Below are 15,361 nucleotides of genomic sequence, written 5' to 3' on the forward strand. Positions count from 1 at the left end.
GACCTTCACAGCCTGCCAAGTGACTAGCCTCTCAGGCCACTGGTCCTGGAATGCCCATTCTGACACATCCATGCCCAATCTGCCCTCACTCTATGGAGAGTAAGGGCTCAAGCTCCCACCTGCAGCCTGAGAACCTTTCAAAGTTGTCTTAGTTTTCTTTTCACTTTATGGAAACCTGACCTCTAGCTCATGCTCAGAGCTACCTGTTGGTTGCCATAACTTCTGTGTAGTTACTGAGTGTCTACATCCTTAGGTTCAGGGCATCTGGACTATTACCTCAGACCCAAGTACATTTTCTAGAATGTTGGTTTCTCGGCCCTTTTCCTCCACGAGAGTCTGGTTCATAAGTGATGCTGAAAAGCAGACAGGCAGTATGAGCTGGGGTTGAATGGTGGAGTAGGGAAGGACTAGGGTTGGGACTGCTGTTCTTAGGAGACTCAGGCTGTCCCCCGTGAGGCTTGGGAAGCCCCTCTTACTGGCATCCCCTACAGAGATAGGTTTTGAGAATGAATGGTTTCTCAGGCAGTTTCCACCTCTGGTGGTCTTGGGTGCCCTGAACCTGGCCCTAACCCGACCCACTTAGAAGAGCAACAGTTAAGGCCTGCTTCCTGAAACCATGCAATGTCTACAGCTATGTCCCTTGATGGAAAGAAGGGGAGCAGGCAGAAAGGAGAGGGGATCCCAGAACCCACAGGAATGAGCACCATCATGACGGCCCTACCTGTGCTCAGGGCTTGGGGTCATTGTTCTAAGCCAATTTGGTTTTCTGGTTCTGTGAGGTTGGTGGGGCATTATTAGAATCCTGCTCTCAGGACAGTGTCCATCCTGGGAGTCAGGGATTCAAACTACTGTATCAAAGGCTGAGATGAAAGGGCTTTGAGCCATTCTTAGCACTGATGCAGAAGTCGAGGTCCAAGGAATCTAGGCCCCATGCAAACCATGACTCTCTTTCATGAGGAGCTGAACATAGCTCAGAGATGCTTGCCTTTAACAGGGCTGCCCGTGCCATGGGAAGGGGAGTCATTCAGTCACAGCTCCAACAAGCTCCAGCCTGAGGAGATCCTGGGGCCTCGGTCTATGGAAAGCCCAGGGAGCTCTCATTGGCAAAGGGCACCTCAATAATTTCCTTCCTCCCTTCCCACTTTCTCACTTGAGTCAAACAGGAAGGATGGCTTATCTGATAGGTCCCCTGTTTACTATTATCACAGAATAACCCAGCACATTTGACAATGCTGCTGCCCTGGGTCCACCCCTGACTACTCCACTGTCTCTCTATGGGAGGAACAGTTTAGGAGCCATAGCTAGAGGCTCACTCTTAGGCCTATACTGATGCTGGAGAAGCCAGCTCATGTTGGAAGCCTGGCTTCTGGCCTCAACAGTCCTGGCTTCTTACTATATGGAGCATAGTTTCCCCTTCCTACCTGCACTGAGGAGGCAATTGACCCTGAGTGGGCAGCCCCCTAGGGATTCAGTGAGACATCCAGAAGCCAGAGAGATACTCTAAAGTAACTGCTCCTTACATGAAAATTGCTATTGATGCTCCTGTTTAGCGATAGGCAATCTAAGCCCAGGAGTTCCAATGGGACAGCCAGCAAGAAGGTACTGGATGGCACAGGATCTGAAGCCAGCCAGAAGCTCAGCAAGGCCTATCGATACCACATATCCCATCCACACATCATGAGACACTCACTCACCCATACATCCAGAGCCCTGGGTACAAGGACAGAGTCCATGAGCTTCCTGGTCACTTGCTTTCCCGAGAGGCCTGTCTGTCACCCCAGAACCACTTCTGGGGACTCTTTTGCAGTTGATTCCTGCTGTGAAAATCCTAGCATTCCTTATAGTAGCAGGGACCTAGGGCCACCTATGCAGCACTTGATCTAATAACCAATCATGTTTGCTCCAGCTATCCCGCCTGGGTATTCTCACTCACCAGACTCTGCCCAGGTCCCTCACCTCCCCACTTTCTCAACTTCTCTAATACCCATTCTCTTCCAAACTCAAGGCCTTTGTCCAAGCTGTTTCCTTTTATCCCTTAACATTTTGACTGTTGGGCCTATGTGCTGTACTGAAAAGTGCTTCCTTAGGGAGCCCTCCTCAAAACCAACTTTCTTGACCATCCATCCATCTCATCACCTCTTCCTTTCCAGGAACTGACTGCCATCAATGTCACTTGCTGTGACCTTTGATGACTCTGCTCTGGAAAGCCCCGAGTGGTCCAGTTTGTCTCCCTATCTTCATGCACTGAGTGCAGAGCTCATTACCTGAATGAATCACAGGGAGTGACCAAGAAGAATCATACCATCCATGAATGAATGCACTGAATAGCCAGAAGAGCAAAACTTGGAATGCAAAAGTAGAGGGCATCAAAGTCAGGAAGCTAAACACAAGAGGCTGTAATCTGTCATGAGGTGATCCTTATCCTCCCATTGCCCCAAAGTATAAATCAATGGGGTCACAGAGGTCTAGTCACCACTTTAGGGTCACTCAATGGGTTGGCCCCAAGCATGGATCCCATCAGTCCACTCCATGTGTTGACCTCACATGGAACACCATCAGGCTAGAGCTCCTACCTGAGCTTGTTCCAGGAACAAGTGTCTCAGACAGGCCGGCTACTTTCCATTGTAAGAAACACACAGGAAATTTTTATACACAACACACCTAAACAATGACAGGGTGCAAAGTCTCTCATATAGGAAGACAAAAAATTAACCAAGGAGCCAGGTGGTGGTGGCGCAAGCCTTTAATCCCAGCCAGCACTCGGGAGGCAGAGGCAGGTGGATCTCTGTGAGTTCGAGACCAGCTTGGTCTACAAAAGCTAGTTCCAGGACAACCTCCAAAGCCACAGAGAAACCCTGTATGGAAACTACCCCCCCCCCCGCCAAAAAAAAATTAACCTAGGAAGAAAAAAAATTAGTTGACTACTTCTAAATCATTTGTGTGGGGTGAATCTATTTTTTTTTTTTTTTGTGTGTGTGTGTGTGTGTGTGTGTGTGCATGTATAACGTGGATGAGGACTCAGAGGTAACAAAAGATTAGGAGATCTTTGGGGTTCCACCTATCAGAAGTCCTGAGGACTTCGGCAGAGTCACAGAAACACCATGCCCTGAAGAGCTACCACAATGCTGAGTAAGAGCTACTCCTGTTGCTCTAACCTAGCTTACAAACAAGACTCTGAAGCATTAAGTTGATCTGTAAGGAAATTAATTTTCTGTCAGAACAAAGGCAATGCTTTTCAAATGAAGAAAACACAACCTAGTCAAGTCCACAACATACCATCTACAATGTGCAGCACAAAACCACTACTTATGAGAGGAACCAGGAACCATTCAAAAGAAACACAGAAAGAAATATGATGATAGAATTATGAGATAAAGACCTTAAAGCCATTATTATAAATGTACCAAAAGAAGACCAGGAATATAACTGAGAAAAAGGAAAGTTATTAAAAAAAAGAATTTGCAGAGATTAGACATTGTAGAAGAAAAGATTAATGAATTTGAAAGCAGGGAAAACTGAAGCACAGAGGAATAATTAGGTTGAAAAACTAAAACACAGACTGAACTGAGTATAAGCACTATCAGACATCTAATGCACATGCAATTAAAATCCTAGGAAAGAAAAAAGAAATTAATGAAGAAAAAAATCTCTTGGTCGAAGGTTATAAATTTCAGCAAAAGTCAGATTACTAAGAACTAGTGTTACCAGTTAGTACTTAAAAGGCTTCAGAGGACTAGATAGATGATTCAGTGGTTATGACCTAAATACATGCTAGACTATAACACATCAAGGATGTGTACTATAAACCATAAAGAAAGAAAAATGTTAGTAGCAGAATATTAATGGAATAAATTAAAAAAATACTTCACTAGTACTGCAGCAGGCAAGAAAATAAGAGTGAAAATAAACAATATGAACAAATAGAAAAATATATAGTGCCAAATGAAATCCAATCATATCAATACACCACATTAAATGTAAATGGATTAAACTTCAATTAAAAAGAAATTGTTCATTTATTGTACCACAACTATATGTTTTTATTTTTTTATTTAGCTAGGATTTCTCTATGAAGCCCTGGCTAGTCTAGAACTCACAGGAGAACCTTAGCCTCCTGAGTGCTGGGACTAAAGTCATGTAACATCACGCCTGGCTTATATGTTTCACTTTAATTTGAAGCTTAAAATAAAATTTTTGAATGCTCTAAAGAGGAGGAACACAGATTAGATACAGTGTATGCATCTAACAGCAGACATCCAAACAAACTAGTCAAAAATGGATGCATCTTAAAGAGGAAATGGAAAAACCCAGAATGGAAGGTGAGGACTTTGAGGCTTTTGGCTTAATAGCTGCTAAGGCAAACCAATTTCTTTTTAAAGTCAAGAAAGGACTCAGAGACTTGGAAAGTATCAGCTAACTCAACCTGACATTTCAAAACATATAACAAACTTACTCATAATTCATTTTAGTCAAGTGAACATGGAACATGTAGCAAAGAGAGACCACATATATGGTATATCATAAAACAAAACCCAATAAATTCCAAAGATTACAAATCACGTATTTAACCATGATAGAATTAAATTAAAAATCTATTAAAATTTTAAATAATTTACTAATATATGGTAAGGGAACACATTTTTCTCAATGATGCTTCCTATGAAAAAATGCCAGGTTTGACAACATAAGTGTTGAATTTCTATAAAACTATTTATAGAAAGCAATTCCAACTCTATATAATAAATTCTTCAGAAAATGGAAGAGAAAGGAATTTTCTTTGAAACTGCCTCTATGAAACAGCATTGTTCTGACACATAATAAATACAAGGATGTTATAAGAAGAGCATGGTATTGGTTGGAGTTAAAGTGGCTCAACTCTCATGGAAAACAGTGGCTAATCTGTGGGTACATATGTGTTGTACACATGTGTGTTGTGAGCACAATCACCTGTGTGTGCACATATGGAGGCCAGAAGTCAGTCTCAGAAAGCTTTATTAGTTCACTACATTATTGTTGTTGTTGTTAATGTTTATGGCAGTATTTTTGAGATAGGGTCTGCCACTGAATCCAGAGCTTACTGTTTTGGAGAGAATGGCTGGCCAGCAAACCCTTGGTACTCACCCCTCTCCACTTCTACCCCAGTACTGGGATCACAGGCATGTGCTGCCAACGTTCAGCCTTTAAGTGGATGCTAGGGAACCAAGCTCAGGTTCTCATGCTTACACATCAAGCACTTTTTACCCACAGAGCTATCCACCAGTCTCAACAACTAGCTATTCTTAAACATATATCTACCAGACAATCTAGCCATTTCACAAAGACTTGTGCATATAGTTATGGAAGCTCCATTCACATGAAATCCAAGGTGGAGATGTTCCAAATATTCACTCAAGAGTAAACAGATGAAGGGCTGAATAATGTCTATCCAGACCATGGCATATTGCTTGCCATTTGCTATTCAGTGCTTTGGTCAATGACAGACCTCACTATATGAGGATTCCATAATGTCATACCGTTTAATAAAGCCACAGTTGTCTTAGTTTATGTAAGTTGCACTCTGATGCTTGCACAACACAATACCCTAATGATATGTCTCTCAGAATGTGCCTGATCTTAAGGGAAATAGGCTGCATTCACAGTGAATTATTGAAGGACAGGCTACACCTCTGTAATGGAGGACATTCTGTCAGAGTAGGCATATGTTGGAAACGCAGACTCATCAACAGTAACATAAGCAGACTGGTGACTTCTGGGGGATGGGGACACAGTAAATAAGGGATTTCAAAAGGGTACAAGGTGACTATGATTTACATTTGTTGTACATCCATTGACCAAAGGTTACCACTTTTACACTTTAAATGCTGGGAACTTAGTTATGGGATTAACATATTTTACTGGTGTTATCTAGTGTTTTAAAGATTCATTAGAAATATTTATTTTTGCTGTTGTTTTTGTTTTTTCAAGACAGGGCTTCTCTGTGTAGCCCTGGCTGTCCTGGAACGCACTCTACAGATCAGAACTTAGAGGTCCACCTGCCTCTGCTTCCCGAGTGCTGGGATTAAAGGTGTGTGCCATCACTGCCTTGCCAATATTTACTTTCTTGATTAAGGGCCCTTTGTCACCTCACTGGTTAATCATGGGGCACATTCCTAATCTAAGATTGTAATTCCCGGCCCTTGGGAGAGTTTGTTTAAATGTCAAGGAAGATCATGAGAAATTTTACACAGAAATGAGTAGAAAACATGCCCTTGAAAACAAAGTAACTGATCAAACTACCTTGACTCTTCTGTAATTTAGAATTCCTCTGCAAAACCCTCCCTTGCTGTGATGGCATCTTCAGTGTGTGCTTCTGTGTACGTATGTGTGTATATAATCAGAATTGTACACATTAAATATATATTAACCTCCCTGTGAAGGCCTCTTCAGTGTGTGCTCCTATGTATATATGTGTGCATATAATCAGAGTTGTATACATTAAATATACAGTCTTAAAACAGAAATTTTGACAAAGAAGAGACATCCCAATATTATAACTTTCTTCAGTTCATGTTGTATTCTGATTTTCTGATATTTTTTCAACCTATTTTAATAAAACATAGGCACAGTGATACATTAAAAAAAACATCTACTACACTAGCAAAAAACAAATAAACAAACAAGTTAAGAATCCACACAATCATCTCAAAAGAAGGAAATGCCACACAGCCCTAACTTACAGACCCAACTTCCAGTAAACTGAGTGAAAGGCAGCCTGAGCTGACGAGGGCAGCTACGAGAACCTGCTGCCACAATAGGTGATGATGAAAATGATGACACTTAGCAGTGAGCAACTGAACCCTGTGATGGGGAGCATGCAGGTGCACCCGCTCATTTCTTCCATTCAACACTGTACAACACACCCTAAAATAGGACTGTGGAGAGTACAACCCCCGCAGATATCAAAAAGAATACAGCCCAGGATTGGAATTGCTTTTTATTAGCAGATCACTTCACCACGAGAAAGAAATCTACAAAAGAAGAAACCTACGAGGACTGACAAGCAAATTCAGTAAACTTGCAGGATACAAATCCAGAATACAAAATCCTACTGTTCCTATGAAACAGCAGGAACAATTGGGAAATTCAAGTTTAAGAATTACAGTAGCATCAGCAGACACAGATACCTAATGAAACAGGTGCTAAGATTGAAGAGTACACACTAAAGAAGCCCCAGATCCATGGAGGGCTACACCATGGCCAGGGATTGGCTGGAGGTACAACGCCATAGCCATGAGCAGGCCCTGAAGACCCACCACCACTACAAGGCCTGTGCTCTTCAAATTGGCCTACAGATTCAATGTAATCCCCCCAAAAAATGTAACTGATTTTTTTTTCTTTCTGCCCCACCTTCTCCTTCTCATCATTATTATTTTGGTAGAAGTTGGCAAGCCTCTAACATTTATGTGAAAAAATAAAGTTCCTAGATGAGTCATATATTCTTTAAAATGGAAGGATAAAGTGGAAAATCTAAGGAGAGCTGTTTTAAGACTTCCCAAAGAGGTGTAATAAATAAGAACACCGGTGTATGTATAAAGGTAGAAAAATGAATCAATAGAAAAGACATTCTTTATCCCTAGAGCACAAATGGACTTTGGGAGCCCATTCCCTATGGAGGGATACTATTGCAGCCCAGATACAGCAAAGAGGGTCTAGACCCTCCCCCAAACAATATGACAGACTTTGAAGGTCCTTGGTAGAGGGCCTCACTGTCCCTGGGGAGGAGTGGGGAGGGTTGGGATGGGTTGGGTGGGGAACATGGGAGGAGGGGAGGGCAAGGGAATGGGGGGGATGGATATGTAAATATGAGTAATTAAAAATAATAATAATAAAAAAGAAAGACATTAACCACTGGACGTTCAATAGGTTCCAGAAAGGGTACCAAGCCACTGAACAAGAAAAGGTAACTTCAACAAAGGCTGTTAGACAACAAGGTGTCTACACATAATAGGACAAACCTCATATTTCACCTCAGTCACAGGCTAATGCAACTCAACCGCAGACCTAAGTGTGGAAGTTAAAATGATCTTAAACACTTTGAAAAGATAAGGAAGAGAGCCTCAGCACCATGAGGTAGGTAAGGATGCTCCCGAGGAAGGATCCAGAATGCACCTACTGTAGAAAAGAATGATAAATTATGCTTCTTAAATGAAAATCACCTGCATATCAGTGAGTGCTGCATGGAAACTACCAGGTCTCCTAAAGGCTGGGAGAAAACATCCATGTGATGAATGATGTGGACCAACTCTGATGCAAAAAGAATTCCTACAGCCAACAACAACAAAAAAAAGGCAAACAACCCAGGAAAGAGAGGGAGAAGGAGGGAGGGAGGTCAGAGAATATGGTCAAGAAGTCATTGCAAAGAGGGGGAATCACCAGTTACCAAGAAAATAGACATCAAATCCACAAGATGCCACTGTCCACACACTAGAACAACCAGAAGCAGACAGCTCGATGCACCCAAAACCCTAGAACACTGGGCCAGCAGAGTTCCTGGGGAGGCTAAGATGATATGGGCATTTTGGAAAGGCTTGTCAGTTCCAATAAAAAAAAGAAACAAACCTATTCCCCGGTAGCCCCACCCCTTGTTTGGTATTTATCCTGGGGGAATGACATACAAGCCCACAGAATGCATCACACAAGCCTTTCACAGTAGTTGTATTCACGTCAGCCCAAAGCTGGAATTGACCCAAGTGAACAGGCAAGTGATCAAACAGACTCAGATTTTGCACAGTGGGGGATCCATCAGCAGTAAAAAGGGAGCTGATATTATGACACACGTGAGTCTTAAAAAATGTTTTGCGAGTGAAATCAAAAGCAGACATGAGTGCACACATGGGACTCAGGAGAACTTCTGCAGTCAGCCTTCTGGATTCTCGTCAGAACCAGGGATGCATGCCCAGCCATTGCCACCACCTAATCACACCTTCACTGAACCCAAACTCCTACCTCTCCCAAAGCCAGCCCTACACACAGATCTAATCCTAAGGCCATCAAAACACTGTCTCCTGCTCAGCCTTGCAGAAACCATCCTTTGTTGAAACTAGACCAAATCTCATGCTGTATTTTAAAAGGGTGTTTCTAAAATCCTCAGAAGACATCAGTGAGTACCAGAGAAACATTTCAACAAACAGATGCAGAAAAACAGAGTCTAAAACAGAGAGAAAAATGAAAATCAGGAAGAGACATAGGTACTTCCCTTTGGGAGGGAAGTACCAGGATGTCAGAGAAGTTAGGGTGCAAGTGGGGTTTCCCTTTCTGTCATGTGCCAAGGGAGGCTGGATTGCTTCCTGGTGAAGGAAGGCTTACAACTGCCTGGTGGGGTTCAGGACCCACTCCCCATCTTACTAACACCATAACTTTGTCAACAGGCTCTGGGAAGGAAAGGAAGTAGCATAGATACTGAAGCCCAGCTGCCTTTGGCCTGGTGAGTAATATCTTTCTAAGGGCATTCTGGGTAACAACCTTTTTGGTACTTGGCAGCAACTACCCACAAACAGCCCAATGCCTGGGCACCAGCATCAGGAGTGGAGATCAAATGGATAGGGTGGTATCCACCCAGTAGTACCTCTGACACTCTCTCCAGGGTTTGGTTACACAGTATGCATAGGACCACAGCTGACCTGAAAGTCACCGCCTGCTGCAGATGTCAGTCCAGACTCTGGGATAGAAAGACCTCAAGAACTTTCACAGATGGGAAACTTGTTCACCAGGCAAAGGGTCACACAACAGCCAGGCATTGAACCAGATGAGGAACCACAGGCCAGTGCAAGCACAGGATTGAAGCTGCCATCCAAAGAGGAGTGTGTCCCAGCCTTACCACTCTGCCAGCAGTGAGGAATTCCTTGGGAAGCTGCTGATATCCCTGTTCACTAGACACCTCTTTCCCTACTCGATTACTCTCAGGGGAGCCACCTGCCTATGCTGCTACCAAAGGTCTGGAACCATCCCAGACAAGTAGTTTTGATACTGTGACCTCCATAGGCTCACCTCTTACTATACCCCAAATCTTCCCAGTCTCAGAAAAGGGGCTGATCCCCATAGTTCTACAGTGAGATATCCACACAGGGAATTTAGCAGGGGCTCCTAAACATCTGCTCGGACTATCCCACTATCCCAGAGGCCATGTAAGTCCTGCCTCATCACAAGTTATGTGTCCACTTGTATAGGAAAGGGTGGAAGGTGAGGCCCTCTGCCTCATACACTTAGGGATGGACCTTCCCCTGACTCTCTGCAGAAAGACACCTGAAAGTCACCAGGCTGGCCAACAGGCACCCAGAAAGTGGAGGGCCAAGGGGTACCAGATGGAGTCCCTTCCTATCCTTGTCAGAAGAGAAGTAATGGATTATGGGTTATTGTCACCAGGAAGCCCACGATACCTGGGCCTGGTTTTCAGGTCTTCTGCCTCACACATTAGCACACTGTCTGCTTCCTTAGCTTTCTACTACCATAGCATAAGGGCTGTCTTGTCCAGCTACCCTCCCATCAGGTAGGTTGGGCCTTGGTCAACTAGGAAGAAAGCTACATCCCAGTACAGATACTATGGGGGTGGGTGCAGGGTCAGTAAATCCACATGTGCAGGTGTTTGGAGACAGTCAGGACAGGGCCCACTACAGTTACTGGACAAACAATATTCACTCTCCTGATGTCCAATATGAGCTCCGGTCCTCTGAGCTACTGTGAGAGAGCTCTACCTCATGGGTTTCTGATTCTGAGAAGGCCTTCTAGGCTATTTTACCTCATGGCTCAGGCTAGATCCCTGACATCCCAGACCCAAGCTCACCTTGCTGGCACCTACCCTGGCATAGCTCCAGAGTTCCAGCCAGTGGCTAACCCCTGCCCCTCCCCAGGTCTCCCCAGCCCCTAAATGGAGAAGGGACTCACTGATGGGGGCGTGTAAGGCCACGTGCTCCTGGTAGGGCGTGTAGTACTTGTACTGCTTCCCACAGAACTCACAGGTGTAATTGCCGGTTTCTGTAGAAGGAGAAGGAGGTATGAGAACAGGTGGACTGCCCGCCCCTCCCAGCTCCAAATAAAACATCAGCATCTTTAGTCCTCAAACTCTTCTTCATTCTGTGACCACCATGAGACCTGGACTGTGGAGTTGAACTGTCTGGTTCAAATCCCAGTGTGGCCTCTGTTGTAAGCCTGACTGTGTGTGGAGGAGGTTTGCGGGGGGGGGGGGGGGGGGAGGGGGTCGGTTGCACGTACACATGTGTGCATGGGTTACCATACATGTGGAGGCCCAAGGTCAGCTTTGGGTGTTTTTCTCCACAGCTGTTTGTTTGTGTATTTGTTTATTTATTGAGACAAGGCCTCTTACTGAACCTGGAGATCCCTGATTTCAGAGAACTGGCTTGTCAGTGTGCTCCAGGAGACCACACTTTTCTGTCTTCTCAATCTGGGATGATAGGAACACATTGCTGCACCTGGCATTTTACATGGGTCCTGGAGACCCGAACTCAGACCCTCATCCCTGCATGCAAGCACTTTACAAACTGAGCCAACTCTCCAGCCCCTATAACCACTCCATTTTTCTACCTGTAAAAGGGAGGTGACAAAGCGCCATCTTCTTGGATTTCTGTGGGGACTCTGACTGCGAAATGATCAGAACAATGCCTGGTGCTCAGGGGATCCCAGCTGACCCTCGAAGTCAACCATTCCATCAACCTTTCCACAAGCCCCGCCCACTGCAGGGGTCATAACCATGGTCCCTTATCTCCAGCACTTTCTCCTCAGGTATTTCTATCCACCAGAGCTGGGTCACACTTCTTAGTCCTCACTAGGCCTAAATACTTATTTATTTGTTTGTTTATTATTGCATGTGTCTGATGACATACATGTGGGTGCATGTGTGTGATACAGAGTTTATGTAAAGGTCAGAGAACAACATGGGCTCTGCAGATCAAGTTCAGGTATTAGGCATATCAGGTAAGCACTTTACCCCTTGAGCCTGCCCACTGGTGTATCACTAGACTTTTATCTTTGTATCTCTCTAGGTTCTGCACAAATTCTCCTTTAAAGATCTCTGATGTAAAATGGTTCATTTGGGGACATTGATAAACCCTGATAGATACAAGCTTTAAGTTTTTTAAAGGAGCAGGTGCTACCTTCTGCAATCCCTACACCAAAGGGGGACATCTTCCCTGGGGGCATCACCAGCTACCCCACCCTGCCCCCACAGCACCTTTGCGCTCCTCTGGGCGTTTCTCTGCTGCTACCATTTGTCTGGCTCCTATGGCCTTGAATTAGCCAGCCCTGATCGATATCCTCTTTGTAACCTGGTGTATTCAATCGACAATACTTTGTGGACATCTTGCCCAATCAATAAGTATTGATCTCCAGGACTGCCTTTATCGGCGGTACGGCTCCCATGGGACCTGGGAATTTGCTGAGCCAGTTGCCCTCCACCAAGGGACATTCAGATTGTTTCAAGTCACCCCACCCCCCACCTTGTTAAAAAAAAAAAAAACTGCTGTAATCCACATCCTTGCAGGGGCTTTTGCATATTTGCTCATTAGTTTGGTATGAGATTACAAAATACAGCTCACTACTCAGGAGCCTGTGTGTCACTTCCTAGGGATAAAGAAGTGGGGAGGTGTATGCCTTTTGGAGGCTTCTGGTAACCACCTTGCCATCACCCAACCACACCCTGCATCCCTACCCCCTCTCTACTTTGCATACCTGACCTGAGAGAGAGGGCCCAATTACACTACAGGTTTTATTTTCCATTTCCTTGATTTCTAAGGAAATTGACTGTTTTTCTTGGATAATTAACTATAGTTTTTCTTTTGTGAATTTCCTTTAAAAATCACTACATTATTTGTGGATTCGTGATATCAACATTTTGTCATATGTATTACAGGCAGCTTTGTCTCCGCTGGCTTCTTAGTCTCCTTTGCTTTCCTTCCCAAAATGAAAGCTTTGGGATTTGGGGTAGTTAAACAAGTTTTGGAGCTGACTCATGAATGCTGAAAAGGTATACATTTTAGTTTCTGTCAACCATATTAATTATATTACTCCAATATTATACAACCTTGTCTGCTTGCTCCAGCAAAGACTAAAGGCTGTGATAGGCCCTCCCATTCCACTGCTTTCCTGGATGTACGCTGTCATTTAAGCATATTATTGCTCCGTGTATGACAGCTTATGGCTCAAATTTCTGCTGCAGGGCTGGGAATGGAGCTGTCAGGTTCTTTCCACAGTTCCGAGTAAATTCAACATTGTGGTAACACTTGTAATCCCAGCAACAGGACGGCAGAGGGAAGAGGACCAGAGGTGTAAAGTGATCCTCAGCTACACACGGGGCTCTAAGTCATCCTGGGCTATGAGACATGAGACCCAGTCCTAACACACTGCTCCTAAGTGGGTCCTGGCCCACAGCAGCCTGACAAAAACCCAGTATCTCTGGACTTGCGGAGGATTTGCTGAGAGAAAATTTCTGTGGGTGTGGCCCATAAATTTATGTTTTAACAAGAACATTCTAATGCATGGGAAAGTTTAAGAAGCATCGCTCGAACATTTAATTAAACCATTTTATTAGTTCGCCTGGTATTAATATTACTAAGATCCTAGTGATCTGTCAGGTCGTGCTTTCTACTTGTTTGCATGTGTCTAATGGCATGTTCTTACACGTTCCTATACTTTTATTCATTAAGCAGGGCTGGCACTGCAGTGGAGGCTGAGCAGAAACTGTCATGTCCCTGTCTTCAAGGAGCTGTGTGGAAAGGGAAACATGATCAAACCACCGTACAACTTTCAGACTGCACCCATGGTATGTGCACTCAATGAAACAGACAGTGTCTCAAAAAGCCATGACAGGGCCTTTAATCTCTTTAGGGGAGTAGGGAAAAGTCCCCGAGAAAGACACGCTGAGCAAAAAGAAAAGATAAGGAATGAACTAGGTGCGATGCTCGTAAACCATTAGTGATTGGGATTATTTCAAATGAACTTGACAGCTCACTGGAGAGATTATACCACTCGCTTTTATTGCAATGATCGATTCGGTCTTACATGGTGAACATTCCTAATCCCCAACCCTGAAATGCTCCAACAAGATACCACAAGTAGGAAACTCCATGCTCTGAATCTTTGTGTCACACATAATGTCATTACAAATGTTTAATGAAATCACTTAGAGGTTATCTATACACATATATGGAAGGTAAGTAATTCTGTATTTAGACTCAGGTCCCATCCTAGGATATTACACTATGATATGCAAAAATCTAAAAATCCAAAACATTATTGGACAGCCAACTTGTACCTATTTTCTGTTTTTTATTTTTATTTTTATTTTGTTTTATTTTATTTTTGTTGTGCGCTTCACACTGCCTGGTTTGTCCTTCTGGGCTCTGGTTGTTTGGGATATGAGCTCTTTGCTTTTCCATTTCATCTGTGTTCCATTATTTTTCAATATTCCTTATTATTTTAGAAAGCATATAAGATGAATCTTTAATTGTTAATGGGGTAGAAATGGCATTTTAATGTCTTTTACTGCTGAGAAAGGGCACTTATAGGTGCTTATTAAAATGAAAAAGTACGTATTTGTATTTACATGTCTCTGTTGTGAGTGCCCATGGAGGCCAGAAGAGGGCATCAGATCCCCTGGAGCTGGGGTTATAGGTGTATGCTATGAACTGCTGGATGTGGGTGCTAGGAGTTGAACTTGGGTCTTCTGGAGGAGCAGTATTTAACCACTAATCCTCTCTCCAGACCTTTTCTGAGACTTTAGCACACATAAAAGTCTCCACAAAGTCTCACAACAAAGATCAACTGGGTTCTAGTCTAGAGAGTCTGATGCCACAGGTGTGGGCTAGAGTCAAAGAATTCACATTGCACATAAACTTCAAAGAGCAGCTGACCCTGCTGGCATGGGACCACAACTGAGCAGGATGGGATTAGGCACTCCTTCCCTGTGCACACCACTGTAACACTTTTTAGTGTATTATTCACCAACCCACGTCTCTCTCTTTCTGTTTTTATTCTTTCTTTGGGAGTGGGCAGGGTCTCACATAGCTCAGGCTGCCCCTGAAATCACTATGTAACTAAAGATGACTGTGTCATGCACCACTATGTCTGATTTATGGGGTTCTGGAGATCAAATCCAAGATGGGTTTATGCATGCTAGGCAAGTATCTTACCTACCAACTGAACTAATCATGGTCCTTTTTGTAATTCACCTCTATATTTAGGTTAATCGTTAGCACAAATACTCAACTTCCATAATTAGATTAGGTTAAAACTTACTTGTTCAGAGTTCACAGTCCTCTTACACGACAGCTTCCCAAGTGCCTACATTCGCTCCATCAACTAGTTCCCTGAG

The 15,361-nt window shown here is 43.7% G+C and overlaps 1 protein-coding gene across 4 annotated transcripts in view; it reads right to left on the bottom strand.

Moving 5' to 3' along the window:
- Znf618 (zinc finger protein 618) overlaps positions 1 to 15,361 on the bottom strand; it is a 57,545-nt gene that overhangs the window by 19,832 nt on the left and 22,352 nt on the right. For all 4 annotated transcript variants that reach the window (XM_035438964.1, XM_035438963.1, XM_035438962.1 and 1 more), the window contains one exon: positions 10,921 to 11,010. In XM_035438964.1, coding sequence (XP_035294855.1) covers positions 10,921 to 11,010 — 90 coding nt within the window. The remainder of the gene's footprint in view (positions 1 to 10,920; positions 11,011 to 15,361) is intronic.

This window comes from Cricetulus griseus, chromosome 2 (genome assembly GCF_003668045.3).
Source record: "Cricetulus griseus strain 17A/GY chromosome 2, alternate assembly CriGri-PICRH-1.0, whole genome shotgun sequence".
Classification (NCBI taxonomy): domain Eukaryota; kingdom Metazoa; phylum Chordata; class Mammalia; order Rodentia; family Cricetidae; genus Cricetulus; species Cricetulus griseus.